General features: G+C 34.0%; 1 protein-coding gene and 1 pseudogene across 9 annotated transcripts in view; one reads left to right on the top strand and one right to left on the bottom strand.

Moving 5' to 3' along the window:
- CLINT1 (clathrin interactor 1) overlaps positions 1–24,524 on the top strand; it is a 66,749-nt gene that overhangs the window by 37,922 nt on the left and 4,303 nt on the right. For 5 of the 9 annotated variants that reach the window (XM_036846505.1, XM_036846509.1, XM_036846510.1 and 2 more), the window contains 8 exons: positions 498–594; positions 2,146–2,254; positions 3,207–3,371; positions 6,592–6,769; positions 10,354–10,600; positions 12,716–12,785; positions 20,341–20,415; positions 23,960–24,252. In XM_036846505.1, coding sequence (XP_036702400.1) covers positions 498–594; positions 2,146–2,254; positions 3,207–3,371; positions 6,592–6,769; positions 10,354–10,600; positions 12,716–12,785; positions 20,341–20,415; positions 23,960–24,252 — 1,234 coding nt within the window. The remainder of the gene's footprint in view (positions 1–497; positions 595–2,145; positions 2,255–3,206; positions 3,372–6,591; positions 6,770–10,353; positions 10,601–12,715; positions 12,786–20,340; positions 20,416–23,959; positions 24,253–24,524) is intronic. The other 4 variants (XM_036846511.1, XM_036846506.1, XM_036846515.1 and 1 more) reach the window with 2 other exon arrangements.
- Positions 7,197–7,397, bottom strand: LOC118893703 (annotated as a pseudogene).

Genomic DNA, 24,524 nt, shown 5'->3' with positions numbered 1-24,524 from the left:
TGCAACTATCTTCACCCAGAAATGTGAAATTTGCTTTCAGTTTTAAACTGTTTAGCTGCCAGATATAAATTTTGCATATAATCATTCAGATATTAGTGGGGGAAGTTTTACAGAGGATCCATTCTCCTTAGATATTAGCTCAGAAAAGTAAAATAAAATTTTTCTTTTTCAATGAAGTTTAGAAAAACTTTGTTAAAATTTTGACAAATGCATATAAAATGACTTAAAGCTAGGAAAATTTTTTCCTGATGAACATCTGGATGATTATGCCAGTGAATGAAGGGCTTGTAAAATATGATATTAATTAGTGGGACTTATGAATGTGCTCGATATTGTATAAAATATAAGAAAGACATTTTTAAGGAAGCATATCTAAATTTTTTTGAATTAAGCTTATTAATTTTTTAAAGCTCTTTAGGAAAACACAGAACAAGCCTGCCATCTACTGTCAGAATTAACACACTGCAAACTCTTAAGGAAAATTATTCTTTTTTCAGGGCTACATTTATGTACGAACAATTTCCAGAACTTATGAACATGCTTTGGTCACGAATGTTAAAAGACAACAAAAAAAATTGGAGAAGAGTTTATAAGGTATGGCTTTTAGTCTGTATTTATTATTTGACACGTTGAAGACAAATGCTTGAAGTTTTAAGGTGTACATACATAAGTGATTATGAAGAATGTTGAATCCTAGAATAGAATATTCTAAAACATTAAAAGAAGTAGATTTGCTGTTTGTGTTCTGTTTTCTAGTCACCATAAACAACTCTTCATATATTTGTGCATGTCAAAAGTAATGAATCTATAGTAGTATGCATGTTTAGTGTATGAGCAGTTAAGATGAAAACCACCCTCTAATATGGTTTGTCATCTCTACGTAAAAATTTGCCAGTATTATTACAGTATTGTGCACCAAAAATATGTGTTAAATTTAAGTATAACAAGAGATTCTAAAACATTAAAATTCTAACATTTTAAAATTTGCAAATATGTACTCTTTTGTTAGATTCTTTTCATTTAATACTGATCTCATCATATGTAGAATTCTAAAACAAGATAGTAATCTGTTCTTCCATCCCCACGATATTTTCTCACTGCTGAGAAAGTTTTTCTGTGCTTTCCAAAATGGTGTTATTATATTTATATTTGAAATTTTGAAAGCAATGTTTCTGGCTTTTAATATTGAAAATCAATGCTTTATTTAGTTCCATGTTTTTGATGTTGTTTCTGAAAACATTCACTGTCATTCCTTTAGCTTATACAGTAGTAGTGATGAAATAGTTTAAATTTCTATAAATTAATTTTTTTTAATTAGAGCTTTTTGTTTGTTTTAATAATTCTTGGGTAAACTACTTTTTTAACGAATAAATTCCTGGTAGAATGAGGGTTTTTTGCCCCTCAGTTTCTTCAACCTAACTAGATTTTCATAGATCTTTATGTGAGGTTTGTTCCAAAGTTAAGTTCAGAATTCATAATTCACTGGTTTTTAGTGTATTCACAAAGTTGTGTAGTAGTTACTAATGTCTAAACCAGAACATTTTCATCACCTCAAAAAGAAATCCCGTAAACATTCTTTTCTCATATTTGTTGGCAGCAGGTTTTTTTTTTCCTTTGATTCTTTTTTTTTTTAACGTGTCAGCATAAATCACGTTTTTAGCAGAAAATATCTATATTTTCCAAAACAAGCAGCAAGTTTTTTAAACAAAAGCCACATCATAAACCTCCCAAATTAAATTTTATCCGGGAAAAATGCTGTGAGGTCATATAATTACCAAATAATTGTTCTCTTTAAACTGATGTTTCTAACACTAAAACTGAACCAGCTTTCTAAAAGCTTAGTGTTCATTTATATCATACATTGAGATATTTAACATCTAAGTTTTTTTTTTAATCTTTTGACACATGTATCCAGTGGACAGTTTATAATTACTACGCTTGGTATAAGAGGAACTTTAAATTGATAATATGAGTTTTTAAAGGTACTTTTAAAGTCTAATGTAAGGTAAAGAACCCCACACACACATACACACACAAAGATTATTTATTTGCTAATGTTAGAATTTTTTTTTTTTTTAGACATTTACCAGAGCTCTACCAGAATTTATTTCATTAAATCTCATTTGGTGCTTTGTATTTTTACAGTCATTGCTGCTCCTAGCTTACCTCATAAGGAATGGATCAGAGCGTGTTGTTACAAGTGCCAGAGAACACATTTATGATTTGCGATCCCTGGAAAATTACCACTTTGTAGGTGAGCAATAGAAAAACCTTATAAGCAAATTACAACAGTAGTTGGAGTTGTCAGTCACCTGAACCAGCTTAGAAGCTTCTCCGCTCTAATTAGAATGTGACTGTTGCTGGTTGTGTGACGAGTGCAGAATCCAAGACGTGGGGCCCTAGAGTATTAATTAGTGAAGACAAGAACTTGCAGAAAAGACTGGCTAATAACAACAGAACCAACACAACATGAGTGTTCGGGTTTATATTAAAATATGCACTGGAGACTGGTCCCCTGTGATGTCCATAAAGGAATAGCTTTAATCATATGGGAAGGAAAGGTTAGAGCTCCAAAACACACACATCTGTTTGAAGCTGGGGGTTTTTTTTCCTCCCACCAAATAATATTTACTGTGCAAAGGCAGCAAGGCCAGAGTGGGTTTTGAATGTGAAAGAGGATACAGAATGAACCACATTTCATTTTGTAGCATACCCCAGTTGAAAGCACTTTAAAAATTCAGTTTTTCAGCTACACTAAATCCTGGTAATTAGTGTTTCCAAACTTGTATTGGGGAGACGAAGGCGTTTGGGTGCTTTTCAGTCATTAAAATGTACGTTTTGTTTTGTTTTGTTAAAATACCATAGAAAAAGAAAATAACATTTTTGGATATTAGTCCATTTTGTATGGTTATTGTTAGTAATCCTTTTTAGTGGATCTTTAATTGATTTTGCATAGAACCGTTATCTGTGGTCCTTTTTAGTTCATCTTTGCACTCTCTTACAAGGCAAAATTGCATCTCAAGACTTAGGATTTGATGAGGGAATGACAAAATTCAGTAACACAATTTGCCTGTTTTTATTCATTTTAAAATATTGAAGTTGGTTTCTTGTGTTGAAATTTTCATGTCTTTTTTGTATGTGTTGAAGGGTTTGATACATATTAACTGAATTCTTAAAGTTTTGTTTCTCCCTTACCATCCTCACAGATGAGCATGGCAAGGATCAAGGTATAAATATTCGCCAGAAGGTGAAAGAATTGGTTGAATTTGCCCAGGATGATGACAGGCTTCGTGAAGAGCGAAAGAAAGCAAAGAAGAACAAAGACAAATATGTTGGGGTTTCCTCAGACAGTGTTGGAGGATTCAGATACAGTGAGTATCAAAGACAGACTGGCACCTAAGCATCAGTTTAGCTTCTTGGGTGTATTTTAAGAATCATTGAGATACAGAAGACAAAAATGCTATTTTGAATACATACAATACTGAGATATATGTAATACTCATTTTGGCTCCTGTAGATCTTAGGAATCTTTCTATTTTTTACTTTTGTGGTTCAAGAATATGATTTTAACCATTAAGCATTATTGAATGACCAAACTTTGAGTTGACATACAGAGAGTAAAATAGATATATGCCCTTTCCTCTTGGGGTTCCCATTCTAAGAAGAAAAAAGGACTTCTGTAACTTACCATGTAGAGCATTAAAAAAAAAGTTTGATGAAGAGAATTATCCTCCTAGTTCAAAACCAGTTTAGTTCTATTTTTGGCCAAAAATAGAGCTACAGGTTAGTCCATCCTCAGTCTCTTTCCTTAATTAAGCACTGCGTTAATTTGACGTAGAAAAAGGTAACTGACAATACCATCAGTTTTTTGTCTAGGCCTATCACTGTATTGTTCCTAATGTATTTAAGAACAGCTAGAACATTCATCTCTCATGTTTATTTTATTTATTTATTTATTTCGTGAATTATATCTTAAATTTTATTTATTTATATATGGCTGTTTTGGGTCTTCGTTTCCGTGCAAGGGCTTTCTCTAGTTGCGGCAAGCGGGGGCCACTCTTCATCGCGGTGCGCGGGCCTCTCACCATCGCGGCCTCTCTTGTTGTGGAGCACAGGCTCCAGACGCGCAGGCTCAGCAATTGTGGCTCACGGGCCTAGTCGCTCTGCGGCATGTGGGATCTTCCCAGACCAGGGCTTGAACCCGTGTCCCCTGCATTGGCAGGCAGATTCTCAACCACTGCGCCACCAGGGAAGCCCGCTCATGTTTATTTTTAATGTAATAATATGGTTTTCCTAAAATAGATCACTAGGTAGGTGCTTGAAACAGATACAGAAAATAAGAACTCTCTTTCACAGGATGTTCCTTTGGACTCGTTCTGTCTTCTGTGAACACTGACAATCCCTTGTCATTTTGTATATACACAGACAGGCCAGTGCTGCGTATACTTAGCAGCTGCATATTGGGGCTCTCTAACTGCCCCCCAACCATATCTAAGTTTGTTTATATTTGAATTATACTGAGATCTTGTAACTCCTTCATTGTAACTGTGTAAAAATCTTCTATTTCTTACCTTGCGAGTATCTATAAAATGTCTTTGCTCCTTTGCTCCTCTGCTTTCTTGCCCTCAAATTAAAAATACTGCACTTAATTGGTTGATGTTTCTAACAGCAGAAAAATTCCTTTTTTTAATGTCCCATATCACATTTAAGTCAGTTCTTGAATTGGGCAAAAATGTTTCTCTTAAATAAATCACATAAATATGTTTTGGAGTTTTTATTTGTTTAGGGGAGTAAGAAGTCTTTTAATTATTTACCCAAGTTAATATTTTATTCTTTAGATTTTTCAAAGTAGCTTTAGCAGTTTAATGTGTTTTTGAGTAGAAAGAGCTGTTCTCCACTCCTTTCCTCATTCTACTTGCTAGTAGTCCTTTTTTTAATCAGCACAATATATAATTAGATAAATTTAGACAATTGAGTAAGTTTTTAGACTTAGAGTGAACTAATTACATCATCTGCATTAGAGATAGAGTTGAATGTCCTGTGTATCTGCATTGCCTTCTTTTATAAATTATTGTTATTATTATTATTATTATTTTTATAAATTATTTTTAATGTTATATATATTATTCAGAGACTTAATCAACTTTAACTATTTTACATGCTTTTTATTTTGACGTTAGATAATGTTTTGCCAATATCCAGTATCTCTGGCACTCATTTAGTATGATGTCCACCGTGCTAATTTAGTTTTCATCTGCTTTCATTTATCCTGTAAATTTGTTTCTTTTCAAAGGCTAGTTCATCACATTGTTATTGAAGTGTACATATACATTGTTGGAGAGCCATTCATTTTTATAATACCATCCTGGCTTAAATTTTGTCTAGAAAACATTTTGTCATGTTCTCTTTAAGTTGGTGGTCACTTTCAGATTTAGTAGACGTATTTTTAAATCCTCAAACTCTCACAGAAAATTTTGGCTTTGCAGTTTTACTGAGTAATTCAGCAAAATGGTTTTGTTTGATCTCCAGAGGGCATGTATGCCATCAGAACTTGTTAACCAAACTTTAAACAAAAGCTCAGTTATCTACCTTTTGATTATTTTGCTGTTTCCCGTTGGTCTTTCCTTTTTCTCTGCACCCTGCCTTAATTTTCGGTCTTCTTTTTAACCACACGTGATTTTTCTGCACCTTGTACTCTTGGCTCTTAAGTTGAGTTTGGACATGGAAATGGAAATGGAAAAGGTTCCATTTAGTGCCTGTAATTCCTATCTCTTCTTTAGGCCCTCAAAGTCAATGACTAAAACAAATCTTGACATTTTGGGGCTTTTTTTCACTGCCAGTGATCTACTATCTCCATTATCAAATTCACACAGAGACTCCCTAGGTTTTGCCAGTCCCAGCATAATGTTTGGACTTGGTGTTTGAATAGATCATCACTGTTCTGAACTGCTTGAGCATATTTCATGATTCTAGTCTGTATAGTTTTTGGTAGTTAGAATATTCTTTCCTTTTTAAAATAATTGAAGGGTGCTTTCCCATGCCATGAAGTACATTTATTTTTCTAGTTTGATGGTAAAGAATGACAGTTATGAGTCTTTACAGTATATTGGGATATGTAGCATTCAGAGTAGTGTTTCCTATAGTTTGTGTTTTGTAAGAGATTGTTGCTGTCCAATGCTTTTCTAATAATTGAAAAACCATTAAGAAATGGGAATGAAATATAATACATTAAGTGACTTTTGTGAAAACAAAAGATTTCCATTTCTCTTTTGCTTATATAGCTTGTGTTGGTTTTTGTGTTTTCCTCTACTCCTTTCAGCAGCCCTTAAGAACTTCCTGATATGCTGTGCTGTGCATTAAGGTTGTGTTAGTTTTCATAAACAAAAGCTTTTGAATCTGCATTCCTGCCACTTAATGACTGGCACTACATGCTGTGCCTTGCTGTAATTGTGTTGATTCAGCACTGTGGGAGCTTTCTGTTTTCCTTTGAAAACTGTTTTATTATGAGGAAAAGCTTCAGAAATAAGGACTATAGACACCTTTTGAATTTAACGTCCTTAGAGTTGCTTCTCTTTTTAATGCTTTATATAGGTGAAAGATATGATCCTGAGCCTAAATCAAAATGGGATGAGGACTGGGATAAAAACAAGAGTGCTTTTCCATTCAGTGATAAATTAGGTGAACTGAGTGATAAAATTGGAAGCACAATTGACGACACCATCAGCAAGTTCCGGAGGAAAGATAGAGAAGACTCTCCAGAAAGATGCAGGTATTAACACTTTGTCTCCTGGGTCTCTTGGAAAGGGTACTAAATTGACACAGCTGGGTCTTGGGTTTTTTTGTTTATTTGTTTTGGGTGTTGGCATTATCTGAAATTCAGCTTTGTTTGTTTCTTTAATAGATTTTATTTTTTAGAGCAATTTTAGCTTCACAGAAAAATTGTGCATAAAGTACAGGGAGTTGCTACATAACCCGACCTCTCCGAGTGCAAGAATACATGCACACACACACAGTTTCTCCTGTTATTAACATCTTGCATTAGTGTGGTACATTTATTAACAATTGATAACCAATATTATTAACTAAACTCTTCAGTTTGCATTAGGGTTTACTGTGTTGTACAGTTGACAAATGCATAGTATCCACCGTTACAGAACCATACAGAGTAGTTTCACTCCCCTAAAAATGCCTTGTGCAAAAATATGGAACAATTCATGAATTTGCGTGTCAGCCTTGCATGGGGGCAGGCTAATCTAGTTCCCTGATGAGGGATTGAACCGAGACCATGGCAGTGAAAGTGCCAAGTCCTAACCACTGGACCGCCAGGGAATTCCCAGGTCATGCGAATTTTCGCTGTATTGTTCCAGTTTTAGTATATTTGCTGCTGATTTATACATATATATAGTGTGTGTGTGTGTGTATTTACACACACACACATCATATATACAGTGCAGCTGTTTATAAGATGCTATGTCAGACATTATTTGCATTTAGTATTGACATACTTTCCTTGTCTGTGTCCATTTATTTCTAAAATTGATCACATTTCCTGTATGTTTTTATTCAGGCCATTTATTGGAATTTTTTTCCCCAGTAAGAACTTTGACAGCTTATTTTGCAATTGGGCATCTGATGATCCAGGGATCTAAGGTATTGGTGAGGGATAATGAAGTTTATTATTTTATTAGATTTAAACAAAAGTTAGGGGTTTGAAAATTCTTCCTGTGACATTTCATTAAGATTCTGTGCCAATTTATACCAGAAAAAAAAAATCTAGATGGATATTTGGACTAAAATGTTTTCGAGTGTGACCTATATTTTCATAGATTACATTTTCTAATGTTGGGGTATTTGTATTTAGTTTTACATAGAACAGTACTAGGAACCTTTTAGCATTCACTTTTTCTTACCTACCAATATAACTATTAACTAGTTTTTCTGCCAGTTATAAGGGCAGTATATGTAGCACTTAATTTGCAAAGCAAGTTTTATAAGATATTTGTCATTTGTGCCTCACTGTATCTCTATTAGATAGTCTAGAGCAAGGATTTTACCATTATTTTTCGGGAGTAAGAACTGAAGCCCAATCAGGCTGTGTGGAACTTGCCTAAAGTAACACAGAGATGCAACCAAAACTTCAAGTGAGTTCTTGTAACTAAGTATCATCTCTTTTTCTCTTATAAAAAAATCTTAACAGTTCAGATTTAGGGGTCATTAAAAAGAAATAAAAATAATAGTTTTGAAACTATTCAGATTCTAAAATATTTTAGTGTCTTCTCAGTATGTTTCCATATTTATTAAATCTGTGGAATTCCTGTCTGTTTCTGGAATATGATCTTTGAAGAACCAGAATTTATTTTTAATACTTTGAATATATTTTACAACTATATTTCTAGCTCTTTTATACTGAAAGTGTATGCATATGGCAATAATAAATAACTAAACTTTGGAAAACGATGCCTACCTCAAATACTCTGTGCTGTTTTTCCCTCTTTAATGTTCTTGTGGCCTTTGTGTTCACACTTTTGGTTTGACTTAAAACATAGTGGCCACATATTCTGTTGCTATTTCCTGAAGAAGTATGGGAATCAGGTAGGTAGGCTGGTTAGAAATCTAACTATGTACCTTCTTGTTTTGTTACTTTCTCTTCTTTGCCCTCCACCCTCAATTTTTCTTTCCTTGCTTTGTCTTCCTATTCTTTTTTTTTTTTGTTTCTCCCTTGATTTTTTCTTTTCTACATTTGCCTCTAAGACAGGGTCTGCTAGAGTTCCTAAATCTTTTATATATTCAGGTTTAAAAGAGTGAAAATGTAGTGTATGTTATTTGTTTTAGTAACTAAAGAGCAAACCAGGGACTTACATCTTGGAGTATTAGTGAGAGAAGAATAGATTTTTAGACAAAGTTGCATGGGACCTATCTGGCATGTTATCAGAATTTTAGACTTATTAGCTCATTATTAGATTCAGGAATTCTTGAACACTGATCATATATGAAGCTTTCATTTCATTGTGTGCTAGTCAAGTTTACATTCTCACCTTGTAAAGAAATTATCTTGCACTGTAATCAAATTGGACATCAGAAAGGTAAGAAATTTCAGTCTTAGATATAGGACTGATGGTGGGAATTTTTAGGTCATTTGTTGCTGAGAAATTAGTAAGTGACAAAGGGGTTTTGAACACTTGATCAGAACTTGTAGATTCCCTAAAATGTTTATAGATAAAAATACATTTAACCCCTTTGCTCAGTGTGGGAAGCCATTCTTCTTGATTCTTGATTTGTACAGGTTCCAAATTGATTTATATTTAAGTAGAAATTGCTTTAGATTAGTCCGAGTTAAATTGCATCAGTAATAATAGTCATAGTTTTAAGGAGAATTTTAAGTATTTTACTTCAGAATATTTATAATTTAAACCACCTACTCTGAAATTAAGAAATAGTAAGTAATGGAACGTATTTCAGGCAATTTCTCTCTCTGTCCTACTTGCACCAGAAAAAAAAACCCAATGCGTCATTACTGGAGAGCACACTAGTACTGACATTTTTTATTTGGGGCATATGAAAAACACAGTTCTTTTACTCATTCTGTATTTTTTTCCTTTTGCATGTTAAGAAGAAGAAAAAATCTTTGAATGTGCCTGAAAAGGAATTCTTTTAAAATATTTTAAATATATTTAAATTTTCTGTAAAGCAATTTTCTTAGTTTTGTAAAAGTTTGATCTTGTGATTCTATATAGTAAAATAGAGCACAGTTCTTGTAAAGTGTGTTACCTCATTTTTCTGCATTTACAGATGAGAGTTTAATCATTTGAATGCAGATAGGATAATATTTAAAAGATATCCATTGAAATTATAGTATTTTATTATATATTTGCATTAGTATATGAGAGTCAGTGACAGAATCTTGTTATATAAATGGAACTGTAGTTGTTGCACACTGTCCATTTCAAGAAAATGGTTATCAAATGCAGCTATTTGAGCTCCTAGGCTCTAATCAGTTGATTCTGATATGATAATAACCCTGCTATTTTATTTTTTAATTAAGCTTTAAATCTATAATAAATAAGCACTTGAATTATTTCAGGCTTTTTTATTTGTACACATTTATGTAAATACTTTTTTGTAGCAGTATTTTAGACTTACCTGCGGAATTTGATGGGTTCCCACTTCTGCTCCCCAGTGCATACATATGATTATTCAGGTAGCTTAGATAACATTCTCTTGATCCCTGTCAAATAGTCAAAGTATGGAATTTGGAGTTACTGCATTTGAAATTCTTTAGCTCAAATCACTGAGGGCTCCATTTTAAAGTAATCCCTAGTCTTATTATTTTCCTTCATTTTTAATATCTTTTAGTGACAGTGATGAGGAAAAGAAAGCAAGAAGAGGCAGATCTCCCAAAGGTGAATTCAAAGATGAAGAGGAGACTGTGACGACAAAACATATCCATATCACACAGGCCACAGAGACCACCACCACAAGACACAAGCGCACAGCAAATCCTTCCAAAACCATTGATCTTGGAGCAGCAGCACACTACACGGGGGACAAAGCAAGTCCAGATCAGAATGCTTCAGCTCATACACCTCAGTCTTCAGTTAAGGTGGGAATGGCACGAGTTTACACATTATACACAGTTCTATTCTTATAAATTACTTTTAGAATTACTGCATTAGTAGGCTCAGGCATTTCTAGGTAATCATATTAATTATTAGATCATCTGGCATGTATTACTCAGTCATTAATAATAAGAAATCTCTTTGGAGGAAGAAACCTGTCCAATTGCTGAATGATTATCTATGCACTTTCTATGAAAATAGTAATAACACTCTTGGTTCATTTGGGAAAGGTTGTGAATCAGAATGTAGTGCATCTGTTTCCTTCTAGACACCACCACTGGTACCAAGTGTGAGATTCACTAAGGAAAACATGGTATTGTTTGGAAGTTGTAAGAAATGACCACTTGTATATATGACAAGTAGTTATATAGCGGAACTGGTCTTGTTTAATACAGAGATCGTTCCTGTGAAAAGGAGGTTTATTTGCCCTGTGGTCAGTATTGATCAGTAGCAGCACTAATTCTTGTACTGTCTTCACTTTTTATTCACCACAGAAATGAAATCCACCTGCTAGATACCTGGCTGCAAGCTAGTCTTTTGGACAGAAATCTGCCTAAGAGGGAGGAGGTTTGCCCCGAAAGCCTCAGTAGTTGTTCTGTTACTCTCCCCCCACTAGTATTCACCCAGCTTGTATCTTTGCATCAAATGTAGCTGAAAGCTAGGGAAAATAGTTTTCTAATGTATCTTGCAAATTGCAGGTGACTCTAAAAATAAAGCTAGTCCTACTTAGTGTCAAGAACTGTGTCAAGTTTTCCCACATATCTTCTGGTGTATAATTTCACCCATATTGTGCTCTTTTTAGTTGTGACAAAAACCTCAAAATTATAACTCAACTAGTTGTAGTTAAAAAGGGGAAATGGATGTGTTATTTCCTTGTGGTCTTAGTTTTCTCCTGCTGTGGATACAGTTAGCTTACTGATGACTGTCTTAAGATCTGGTAGATAGTCATAATTAAAACCCAAATAATACATGATGGCTCTTATATGGAGAGTTCATTTATGGTTGCATGGGGAAAGTCATCCTACCTGTATAATTCTTTTTAACAGTAAACTGAGACTTTTATATCTTAAAAGGATTTTAAATATCAATTTGTAGTACAGCCTGAATGTATGTCACTGCCATAAATATTTTAAATTTATAGTGTAAGCTTTTTGACTTTGTTTTTATTACCAAAAAAATGCATAGAACTCTGTGAAGTTCTCGGCAAGTTACTCAGCTGCTTCAGATCTCTTTCAACCTCAAGGCCTTTTTGAACCACAGTATACAGTGTTTTAATCTTCAAAGCTCAAATTAACATGCCTAGGAATTTACAGTGTTTTCCTATTGCCTAGCACTTCTGTTCTAATTTAACATGTATGTATTGAACATACAGGACCTATGCATTAGGGTGCTTAGAACTATGTATAAGAGAAAAATCATATAACAACTCCAGCCCCACAGTTTGGGAACTAAATATAAAACAGATGTCAAGGTATATCAGACCAACATGGAATTATACTGACCTGTATGGTATACAAACAGTGTTGCTAAAGTTCACAGAATCATAAAATTTTAGAGCTAGATAGGATGTTGGCCTCCAATCCAGTAGATCTCAGACCTTCTTATGCATTGGAATTACTAAAGGAGCTTTGTAAGACTGTACAGACCAAGATCCCAACCTGGGCAATTATGATTCAGTATGTTGTGATGGAGCTGGGCATATATATTTCTTTAATGCTTCTCAAGTGATTCTGTGTTAAGATTTGAGTGGGATCTGGAAGGTATGTTTTTTCAGAGTGAAATGCAGTAAGAAATGAGAAAGTAACCCAGGAACAGTGGACATGCCTAATCTTGTCTGATCTCCAAAAAGAAGTGAGTTAGGGAAAAGAGGAGTGTGGATGTTAGGGACTTTTACAATGCTAGGAATAGAATACTTTAAAAATACTATCTCTCCATAAGGATTCAAGGTCACTTCTCTTTTTTCAGAAAAGGAAATCTACCTTTATTAAGATAATTACAGGTATTTGTGTCTCAGTTAGGAATTACAGATGAGTAGAGCAGATTTTAAAAAAAAATAGAAATATGTTTTCTAAGCTTATTAGTTCTGTGTGTGTTTTCAGACTTCAGTGCCTAGCAGCAAGTCATCTGGTGACCTTGTTGATCTGTTTGATGGCACCAGCCAATCAACAGGTAAGCTTCCACATTGGCTTTTTCTTTTTATCAATAGTATTCTTGGTTTCAGAGTAATTTTTTTTAATGGCAAATAAAAGATGGAATGAAAATTTAAAAAAAAATTTTTTTTGCATTAGATTTATTTTTAATGTGAAATTAATTCACTTTGAGCATTATTTGGGAGGAAGTGTTTAATTGCCTAAAATAAGGAAGGTGAGCACTTAAATATTTGACTGATAATTCAGTGATCTCTCTCAATTTCTTTAGCACTGAGTATTTGGGGTCGCTTTGCTTTTTCTGTAAGTGAAATGTACTGCTCTGCCCATTTCACTGTCTTTCCATAAATCTTAATTCTGGCTGTCAAACTACCCACGCCTAGAGTTCATTTAAACTTTTCATTCATTTATTCACTAAACATTTATCGAACCAGACACTGGCCTGGGTGCTTGCGGTATAATGCTTAGTAAAACAGTTCTTGCCCTCATGGGAAGGTCAAGTGGAGGAAGTAATCATTAATCAAAGAGTCACAAATAGTTACCTAGTTACAAACATACAGAGTGCTTTGGAGGAAAGGGGCATTCTGTGAAAGTGTGACATATTTTAAAGAGGGCTGCAGCAAAAGAATAGTCCATTTACCAAGATTTTCTCACAGAGAAGATTAACGATTTCTTCAGTTTGATGTCCAATACGTGCTAGATTTTTTTTTGAGTAATTCCCTGTAAATTGTTTTCAAGAAAATTGATTATTTTAGGTTGCATTTGATGATTATGGAGTCGTAATAAACTGTACTGCAAGTCAAAACAGCTTAAGAAATAAAACTTATGTTTAAAGTTCATTTCACATTAAAATGTAACTGATGAGATTGGCATAGAAATAATGTCAAAGTAAATCTGTTGTTTCTAGTTGTGTAATAATTTTTCAAAACTGAATTGTTTTAAAATTTACATTAGTGTTTATGATGAAAATTACTTCTCACTGATAGTTTAGTACATATGATTAATTTAAAGTCTATTATTTTCTCCCTCTCCTTGCCTACTATCATAAAATTAATTCTTAGACTAGGTGTGAACTTACTAGGGTGTCTGGTTCAATCCAATTTCTGAGATTCTTCAATTCCCACTCCCTTTTTTCTGTAAATGTAACTGTTCGTAAAATTATTCCTTAAACTCTATTGAACTGTCATGCCCAAGTTTGCAAACAACTACATTAGTTGTTTAACAATTTATGTGCTGTCTTTTTGTATGTTGAAGATTTTAATAGTAGTATTAACTGGTAGTTAGCATGTAGTCATATAATACAGACTTAGTGTCACAGAATATCAACTATTTTGGATTTCCTGGTATGAAATATTAAAGAGCCCCTTTCATGCATCTGTGAAAATTTTTAATGGAGCAATCAGAGAAGAATTAACTAGGAAGTTCAGATGAGTGAATCTAACTTTTTTCCTTGGTGTTAGCAAGATTGCTTTGAACAGAGAGAATTATTAAATACCAGCATGCTTCCTTTGCTTGGCAAGAAACCTTTGAGTGGTTTTTCTTCTCCAGTGCAAGCAGTAGATTGGCTAATTAAATAGAAGTAGCAATTAATATTAATACAGTAATTGAGACAAAGTCTGAATGAAATCTGGAATATTTCTTGCCTTAATTTTCTTATCTTGATATTTTCTAAAAACCAACTGAAAGTGGGTTGACATCATAATTTTTTTTTTAAATTGTTCACTGTTTATTATTACGGTCACTCTTTTTTTTTAAATAATTTTTTTTTTTTTTTTTTTTTGTGGCTGCGTTGGGTCTTCGTTGCTGCGCGTGGGCTTTCTCTTGTTGCCGTGAGCAGGGGCTGCTCTTTGTTGAGCTGTGCGGGCTTCTCGTTGCGATGGCTTCTCTTGTTGCGGAGCACACGGGCTCTAGACGTGCGGGCTCAGTAGTTGTGGCTCGTGGGCTCTAGAGTGCAGGCTCAGTAGTTGTGGCGCATGGGCTTAGTTGCTCTGCGGCATGTGGGATCCTCCTGGACCAGGGCTCAAACCTGTGGTCCCCTGCATCAGCAGGAGAATTCTTAACCACTGCACCAGCAGGGAAGTCCCCATAATTATTTTTTAAAGTTCTCTCCTATTTGAAACAGTTTGTTTAACCAGTTTGTGTAGAACCCCCTCCAATCAGTAAGATGAATTTCATTACCATGAATTTCTATTTAAATATTTTAGTAATAATATATTTTAAATTGAATTCAGCAGTGGAGAAAAAAATTGGATGTTAAATCTTTAGCACCTACATGTAAGAAAGTCTAAGAATCTACCATATTAGCATTGCTATTTGGTATGCCATTTGGGTGTCATTTACCATATGTGCCTATATTTATAATACTGCTGTCATGCAAGTAATATGGACATGAACTGTAAACCTAAGCAGATACAGCTTCTGTACCGTTCACCAGATAAATGTCTCCTTGGAGAAAATGCTCAGATTTTCTTTTTTTATGTGTTATTTCATCCTTTTTGTTAGCATCTTCAGAAGTATATGTGGTAAAATCATAGTGGAATATCAACCAAGTTTAAAAATACACATGTGAAACCCATTCATCAAGATTTTCTTGAGACTGTGATGATAAATGTCCCACTCTGGTGATGTTCTTTTAAAATCTGTACTCAAATGATACTTTGGTGACATTTATATATAGTATGTTTCTAAGTAAACATTTTTTTTTTTTTTTTTTTATTTATGACTGTGTTGGGTCTTCGTTTCTGTGTGAGGGCTTTCTCTAGTTGCGGCAAGTGGGGGCCACTCTTCATCGCAGTGTGGGGGCCTCTCACTGTCGCGGCCTCTCTTGTTGCGGAGCACAGGCTCCAGACGCGCAGGCTCAGTAGTTGTGGCTCACGGGCTTAGTTGCTCCGCGGCATGTGGGATCTTCCCAGACCAGGGCTCGAACCTGTGTCCCCTGCATTGTCAGGCGGATTCTCAACCACTGCGCCACCAGGGAAGCCCCTAAGTAAACATTTTTTTTTTTTTTTTTAGTAAACATTTTTTAAATGAATAATAATGTATTTAGAAAATAAGCCAGTTACAAATATAATGCCAAGAACCATTCCATTTCATTTTTAGTATATCTCATCTTCAAAGTTTTCGTTGTCTCCTTTGTCCCTTTTGTAATTAAGGAATTTAGGTCTTGATTAACATACTACTACATAAGTTGTTTCTAGTACAATGAATGAGGTTGAGGAGAAAATATAAAGACTTTACAAGGCTTGCAATATCTTTTGATTTTTTGGTTGTTAAAAAATATTTTTTAAGATTAACGTGTATCAAATCCAAAATGTTCATTACACTTACATTTGAACCTGTTGCCCTGTACTCCGTTATCACTAAAGTTAGTTGAGGATATTTACATGGATGTGAACCACCTTGTTATAGCCAAGTTACTGGTTATTACAACCCAACTTATATATTAGAATTTTCATGGGCGTCGTCTCTAGTTTAATCTAAGTTTACTAAGAATAAAATGTTTTACCATATTCTGTTTTCACTCATTAAAAGTAGTGCATGCTCATTTTAGAAATTTTATGGAAAAAAAGTAATTCACTGTAACTTAGGTGCATAAAGTTAACTATTAATAATTTTGGTGAATAGTCTTTCTTTAAACATTTTCTATATAATCAGTCAATATATTTAAGCATTTATTTATTTATTTTTTCCACAACTCACACACTGTATTTTATTTTTACAAAAGATAAATAAACTGACACCAAGCATTGTAAATTAAGCATTTATTATGTTGAAAATCTTTTTCAGGCTTCTAGATAAAGATTTTATTGTTATTATACTTTTTTGTAAACTCTTTTTCATCTAAAATCTCATGACCATTTCCTTATTATAGTTGGTATTTTACAGACCTTTTAATTGCTTTATAATCTTAACATTGTGTAAATATGCTGTAAGTTACTTGACCAGTCAGCCTCTTATTTTTTGGACATTAGGTTTTGATTTGTTTCCAAACTTCTCTCTGTTATAAAGTAGTGAAGTAGCATCTTTCAAAATCTTCCATTTTGGTAAGGAGAAAATAATATTTCATTCTATTTTGCATGTGTTCGATGACTGACTTTGAAACTTTTCATGCTTTTATATTGCTAGTTGTAACTTGTCTATTCATGTCCTTTGTCCTTTTTTTTAAATTGGGGTTGTTTATCCTTATCGATATTTTTAAAAACTTATTTATATTAGTTCTTCATCATATATTTACAATTTTTTGCATTTTGTCATTTCTTTTAATTTTGTATTTATTAGAATTCCTCATGCAAAAGTTTTCATAGTGTAATCTAGATTAAATTCTTCGTTAAAGAAAATTTCCATTTATAGTTAAAGCACTGTCTAGTTCAGCTATATTTTTCCTGTTCACAGTGTTGCTTTGGAAAATACATGTTCCCAGCTGGTGATTGTAAATAACCTCCTTGCTTCCCTGAAAAGGCAGATGGAAATGGTTCATTTATAATGACACCTCTCATGTGGGAATCTTGAAGGATAGCTCTTATTGTGAAATTTAGCAGTCTTCCACATGCAGCAATTTTTGGTAGACTCTTATTTAAATTCCCTTAGATAGAAGTTATCTGGGAAAAATGCTTAAGTATAGAAAATGTCTGTTAAATTTAAGGCATTGGTATGCATAACATCATGCATATAGATATGGATAGTCCCTCCTAGGAGGGAGAAGCTTTTCCTAAATGAAATAAGAGATTTTTAATTTCTGAGATAGTTTCCAAAGTTGAGGATCACATTATGTAAAACACAATAGAAGTATAATCTGTGGCACTTCAGAAGATGGAGAAAAGTTAAATCCTTTTCAAGGAAAGGTGGCTTCTATTTGTAAAATACTTATGTGTGTGTTTCCACTCTTTTACCTCCAGTGTTCTTAATTAGTCATGTTTGAAATTAAACTCCCTGTAGTGTGGATGGAGAGAATAATAATATTTGCTATAGACAAGTTATGAACATAGTATAATTTTAGCTTAGGTGTTAGAAGGTAGAGCAATAGAATAACTAAATAGATAATTATTTGAAATATTAAATTCAGGATATGACAAAAATAAAATATGTCACCCAGTTTGAAGATGTGATTCACAGTATTCAGTGCTATACTCCACAGCATGAATTTTCTTTGTAGTCCAGACTGGATAAGATTTGAAAATTCCGAATTTATTTGGCATAATAAATTACATATTGATGTTTATTCACTGCTTGGATGAAGAAAATGAAAATAATCTCCTATTTTCAAATCCCTTAATGTTATAATAAAAGATTAACTATCATTCTGTTACCTAACAGTATTCTTTGATCAATATTTTTAACATGAAGGAGTATTACAAAAGACACACTTATGAATATTAAGCAGCAACTGTTCACACCATTGATTTCCCTGCTAGATTTAATTAATATATGTGTGCTTGTTTATATAGTTTAAAAATATAGCTCATTGATCTTTTGTACCTATCGTCACATTTATTATGACATATGTACCTTTAAAGAAGAGAAAAATCACTGTGATATTTTCCTTTGGATAAAGCAAAAGCAGACATATGAGCTGTAGTTGTTGCTAGGAGTAGAGAACCTTGGCCTTGGTGGAAGTTAGTTCACCGTGAGTGAGTATATATGTGAATATGTGCATCTGTAATGAGGTGAAGGAATAAGGAATTTGTTAGGCCTGCTGATAGTTGACTACAGTAAATGTGCGTTAAAAAGAAATACCAAGTTCACCTGTGTCAGAAACTGATTTGTTCCTTTTATTACTGCTGGCTATTTATTAAGAAGGGGAGATGGTTCTAGTTTAATTAACCCAGTTGAGCGTAGCAGATGGAACAGAATGTCTTGCAGCGATAAGACAATTCAGAAATGGCACCAGATGTTGGAAGCTGTCCCTGGTGGTATTTGAGTGCAGCCCAGATGTTCCAGTCCCACCTGGGTAGTTTCTAAGCACTGCAGGCTAAGCAGCTGTGATGTAACCTATATAATGTTCACGTAACACTAAAAGCACTATAATTGAACTGCCGCTCTAAATTTCTAAGGTTGTGACTCTTAAGAGGTGAAATCTTTAAGGACAAAAATAAGGACAACTATTTAAGGTTTTAGATCCTTCGACTATTGCTGTTTCATTGATAACTGAATTGAGGAGAAGTGGAATATAAAATTTAACATAATGTTACTGTTCAAATTATAGATAAAAGTAAATATTCTTACCTATTTAGTGTTTACAAATGAAAATTTGTATGAGAATGTGACGTTATGCGTGCAGATTGATCTGCAGCCTTATGATTTGAATCTCACCCCTTTAAAAACACCAGTCTGGAAGTAGCAAAAAGCTACTGGGTTTTTTTTCAAGGATTAAAAATGCAAGTATTTTGCAAATATTTGCAAGTAAACAATAGGAAAAAATAGTCCACCTAAATCATTGCATTCATTTTTCTTCCTATAGCTATTAAAACTGATTTCTATGCAGATCAACTTCAAGGGTTTTTGGGGGGTTTTTTTTCCCTTTTATTTAAAAAAAAGTCAAACTGCAGAAAATTTGTCACATTTTCTTTGTCTCTCTCTAGTTCTTTTTTGGTTTTGTTTATTTATTGTGCACCGTTTGAGAGAGAATTGCAAACATCATGACATTTTGCCCCTAAAATACTTCAGCATATATCTCCTTACAACAAGGACATTCTCCTTCACAATCATAATATAATTATCATACTTGGGGAATTTAACATTAAAACAGTATTGTTGTATAATAGACCATATTCACATTTCCCTAGTGTCTCAATTACATCATTTCAGTATAGCACTTACTTAAATATCCAGAGTCCAGTCAGGGATCACCCATTTCATTTACTTGTCATGTTTCTTTAGGCTTCTTTAATCTGGAGTGGTCCCAGTCTTTGTCTTTTATGATGATATTTTCTGAAGAGTCTTGAGAGCTGTTTTGCAGAATGTCCCTCAGTTTGTATTTGTCTGATTCATTCTTCATGATTGGAGTCAGGTTAAATATTTTTGGGAAGAATTTGAGTGATGATCTCTTTTTTAGTCCCTTTATATTAGAAGACCCATGAGTGCTATTTTGTCCGATTATTAGTGACATTAAGTTTGAGCACTTGTTTAAGGTGGTATCCATCTGATTTCTGCACTGTAAAAGTAGCTTAATCCCTTTTTATTTGTAAGTAATCTGTGGGGTGATGATTTGATTACCCAGCAACATTTTACCCAGGTTTTAGCATCCATTGAAGATTCTTATAAAGAGCATAATTGGCCAGATAAACTGCATGCCTACGTTATGTTCGTGAAATGTAAGTAAGGGGTGACTGTAACCACAGTTGTAGTATCTATTATATTACTAGTTATAGAACTGAGGGATACTGTAAGAGAGTCTGTCCTGTGGTAGCTTAAAGGGAACATGGTGACGTGAAAAGCTGGATCAACTAACTAGCTGTTATGATGGGTCTTGGGGCTCTAGTATTGGGTATTTTTTGAGTGCAGTGCTAAAATGGCTTCCTAAAAGTGCTATCAGTTGTGCTGTGGTTCTGACAGTTTTTTTCCTCATACTTAATTTCTAGGAGGATCAGCTGATTTATTTGGAGGCTTTGCTGACTTTGGCTCAGCCGCTGCATCAAGCAATTTCCCTTCCCAAGGTACGATATGATTTGATTGGCCAGAAATCTAGGGGCAGTGGAAATGTTACCAAAACAAAACAACTCTTCACCACCCCACCCCCATCTGCTTCTTTTGGCCACTTTCTACTTGTAGCAGTGTTTATAATTCCCAATTCCCAAAGAATTTATTCACAAAGGTACTTTATTGGGCCAGTATCCTAAATGTGCCAGACGAATTAATCTGGTTGCAGACTACTCAGGTACACCTAAATAAAATTGCCCTCACTCATAAGTGACTCTTGTTTTATTTTGGGGGGGGGGTGCGGGGAGTAGGTGGGTAGGGAGTGTGAATAAGTATAAATCTCATTTTAGCAGCAAGAATATTATGGTTTATGTTTAGCTTATATGATTTTCTTGAATGAAATTCGGGGACATTGGAGTTGGGCAGACCATCTTACCAAAATTCATTTCTTTATAATTTAGATATCTTAAAGAGAATTTCTATGAAAAATAACTGAACTTCATTTTGGCATATCCTTAAATGTGAGCAGTTGAACCTCAGGCAAAAAAAAACTTCCTCATTCCATGTTAAATTAGAAATTTTAAAATACTCTAGATTTGTTGTGATCATTTCACAATATTTGTAAAGATCAAATCATTATGTTGTCCACCTGAAACTAATATAATGTTATGTGTCAGTTACACCCTCAATTTTTTTAAAATGGCAAAAAAAAAGCTAACATCCAAGCAGAATATAGGCTTAAACATAATGGATTGAGGTGAAGGGCTTGTATTTTTCCCCCTTATTATTAATATTTTTATCTTACTACCTGTGCCATATACTTTGGTAGCTATTTAACTTTATGAAAGCCTCAGCCTCCACCTTTCTAAAATTGGGAATAATGCTACTTGTCTTGGTTCTTTATAAGGATAGAGTAACGTCTGTAGAGACATGTAGAATAGGGTCTGAGTTCATTATTAAGTGTCTTTTAGGTTGTAAAGGGGTTGGTTCTAATGTTTTTTTCCATAAAGTCTGGTCAGTCTGAAGTTTGAGAGATAATATAAAAAATTTAGCTGTAAAAATCATAAACATGAGGTGAGGCAAGGAGGAAATATTTAACTGAATTAGTTTTATTATTCATTTCAAGTAGAGTTATCTATCCCCATTAATTGGATTAAAATTTATATTTAGTACTGTCTAGTTTAGGTTAGTGACACATAGGTTTTAATGTGATTTGGGTTATTTGGACCGCTTGTGTAAATTCCAAGTACTTCCCAGAAACCAGGATTGTGGAATAATGAACTGCTTCATTTTAGAAGTGTGGTTATGCCTTGTAAGGGTTAATACCTTGCTTTAGGCAAATCAAAGTGGAAAATAAATATTGCCCTAATTTTACAGACTGCCTGTGTAATTCTCAAAGTTTTTATGTATATGAAGTTGCCTACTATGCAAATAATTCAAATATGTTAATGTTGCTAAGTGATACATCTCTTCATCTTATGTGATTAACAGAACCTGATCACCTTTACGCAAGGGGCTGAAACTGTTGCAACAATGATTAATGATTGCTGAACAATATATGCCTCACTAGAAATCTCTTCCTCCCATGATTAATCATCTCAGATAAAGTTTTCAGATGGAGCAACACATTTTGCCCCAGTTTCCATTCTTACTCTGTTTTCTAGATCAAGCAGATAGAAAATCAGCATAAAGTTTACCTTTATCCAGCAGTCTTCCTTAAATTAGTTTAAATTGTTTAATACGTAGAACTAATTGTAAAACTCTTAATTCAATCTTTTTTGTAAAGAAGATCAAAGACATGTTTTAGCAAAACCCGGAAGTAGTGAACATCAGCCCAGTTCTTAAATTGTTGGTAGAACTTGGGGTTTCTAAGTGAATTATTTTCTCTTTTAAGGGTGCTTACATTACAAAATGGTAATAGAAGATATAATTTTAAAGACTTAATGTTATTGTTCTCTTGATATTTAGCATAATGAGACACAGTATCACAGTGGTTGGTTACCTTTTAGGCTAGACAAAATGTATTTCCAAGTTGTAAGTGAACATGTAGTGCAAAGAAATGGTGTTAATTACCTTGGAACTACATACTGTTGGCTTTCAGATGACAGTTTATATGTAGCTCTTTCTTCACCGTTGCTTTTTTCAACTTCCATTAATTCATATTTATCTGTTTGTCCTTTTCTTAAAGCAAGGTTTGTTTACTTAGTATAGCCTAGTTAAAAAAATTTTTTTTCAAGTATCACTTGCCTTTATATTTATTGTGTTCCCAATAGCTAGTATTATGTATGCAGAATTTATAGAAGCTTGACTTATACTTTTATATGGCATACCTAAAGGAAAGAAAGTGTGATGCTTTACCTCTCCTCTGTCTTTTCACAATTAATCCAAAGTAACAATAAACCTCAAATGGCACTTACTATATATTAAGTTATTCAATCTTCACAACTTAGATTTTTTAAAAAGTATGGCACAGGGGACTTCTCTGGCAGTCCAGTGGGTAAGACTCCGTGCTTCCACTGCAGGGGATGGGTTCGGTCCCTGGTTGGGGAACTAAGAACCCGCATGCCTCACGGCATGGCCACATAAATAAATAAAAGCTCTCCTTTAAATAAAATAAAAATAAAAAGGCACAGAGAAGGTTAAGCAACATCACACAGCCAGTAAAATACAAAATCCGTTCTCTTAAATATTTCAGTCTATTAATTAATCTATTAATTTTTATATTATTAACTGCATTAAATCTTTTTTATGCATTAAATCTTAAACTTGTTATAATTATCTTTGAAGCATAGTGATAGTTTTGTTTCTTTTTTTAAATATTAGCATGAGTTCCCCTCTTAAGACTATACCCCGCTTTTTACTTAAATAGATTGAACAGTCCCATTTGAAGTAAACAATGTACTAAGGTTATATATCATGGCTCTCTGTAGCCTTTGTGTTGTCAGTGGAAGCATGGCCAAATGGGTGAGAACTTCTTACAGAAATTTACTAATCCTAGTCTTAATTTTATTGAGTTTTTGGGTTTTTCTTTTTAATGAATTTGGGGTTTTATTTACATGAGATGGTATAAATCATAGTTTGATTTCTCTTTGAACTTTTCCAAATAATGAATGAACAAAATGAGTTGAACTGTCTGATTTTACTGAGTTACTCCTTGCATGAGGATTCTGGATCTCCCAGCAAAGAGTTTAACCAGTTTAGAGTTTTTTTCTTGTTTTTTGGGGATCTCAGGCTAGTTCATATTTGTTTAGCTAGAAACATATTTGATATGCAAACTTAGGTTGAAGGAAAGTTTTAGTTTCTGTAATTTCTTTGTGTCACCTCAGACCTGCCAATGCCAAGAGATGGATTTTACTTTATATGTGGAAGTTTTATTTTTTTCTTTGCCACCTTGTTAACACTCGTGGAATATTCATGAGAAGGAATAATGTCCAGATGGAGATGGTACCTGCAGATGTTAATCTGGATGGACACAGATCAGCTCTAATTTGTTTCAGTTGGTAGATTGTCATATGTGTTCTGTGCATTTCAGAAACTTTCTTACCCTTCTTTCTTTCTCAGTAACAGCAGCAAGTGGGAATGGAGACTTTGGTGACTGGAGTGCCTTCAACCAAGCCCCATCAGGCCCTGTTGCTGCCAGTGGTGAGCTCTTCAGCAGTGCCTCACAGCCAGCTGTAGAGCTTGTCAGTAGCTCACAACCAGCTTTAGGCCCACCTCCAGCTGCCTCAAATTCTTCAGACCTATTTGATCTTATGGGCTCATCGCAGGCAACAATGACATCTTCCCAGAGTATGAATTTCTCTGTGATGAGCACTAATACTGTAGGACTGGGTTTGCCCATGTCAAGATCACAGGTAAGTTGTCTGCCTCCCTTGGAAATTGTGATTCATAATCTTTGAGATGCTCTAACTAATCTAATGGCAGATTAGCATAAAACAGAAAAATAAGCAAGTGATACATAGATTACTTTTGTATATTGCGTTTACCTTGTGTCGTTTCCCCTGGAATAGTCATTTGGGTTTTCCAGGGCAAGGCCTTCTCACTCCTCTTGCTATCCATGCAAAGCCAAGTGTGATGCCTTGCACAGAGGAGGCATTTGTTGAAAATTTATTGAACTAATAAACAA

The sequence above is a fragment of the Balaenoptera musculus genome, chromosome 3 (genome assembly GCF_009873245.2).
Source record: "Balaenoptera musculus isolate JJ_BM4_2016_0621 chromosome 3, mBalMus1.pri.v3, whole genome shotgun sequence".
Lineage (NCBI taxonomy): Eukaryota > Metazoa > Chordata > Mammalia > Artiodactyla > Balaenopteridae > Balaenoptera > Balaenoptera musculus.
The sequence above is the reverse complement of the archived record's forward strand: the minus strand, read 5'-3'. Positions and strand labels throughout refer to the sequence as shown.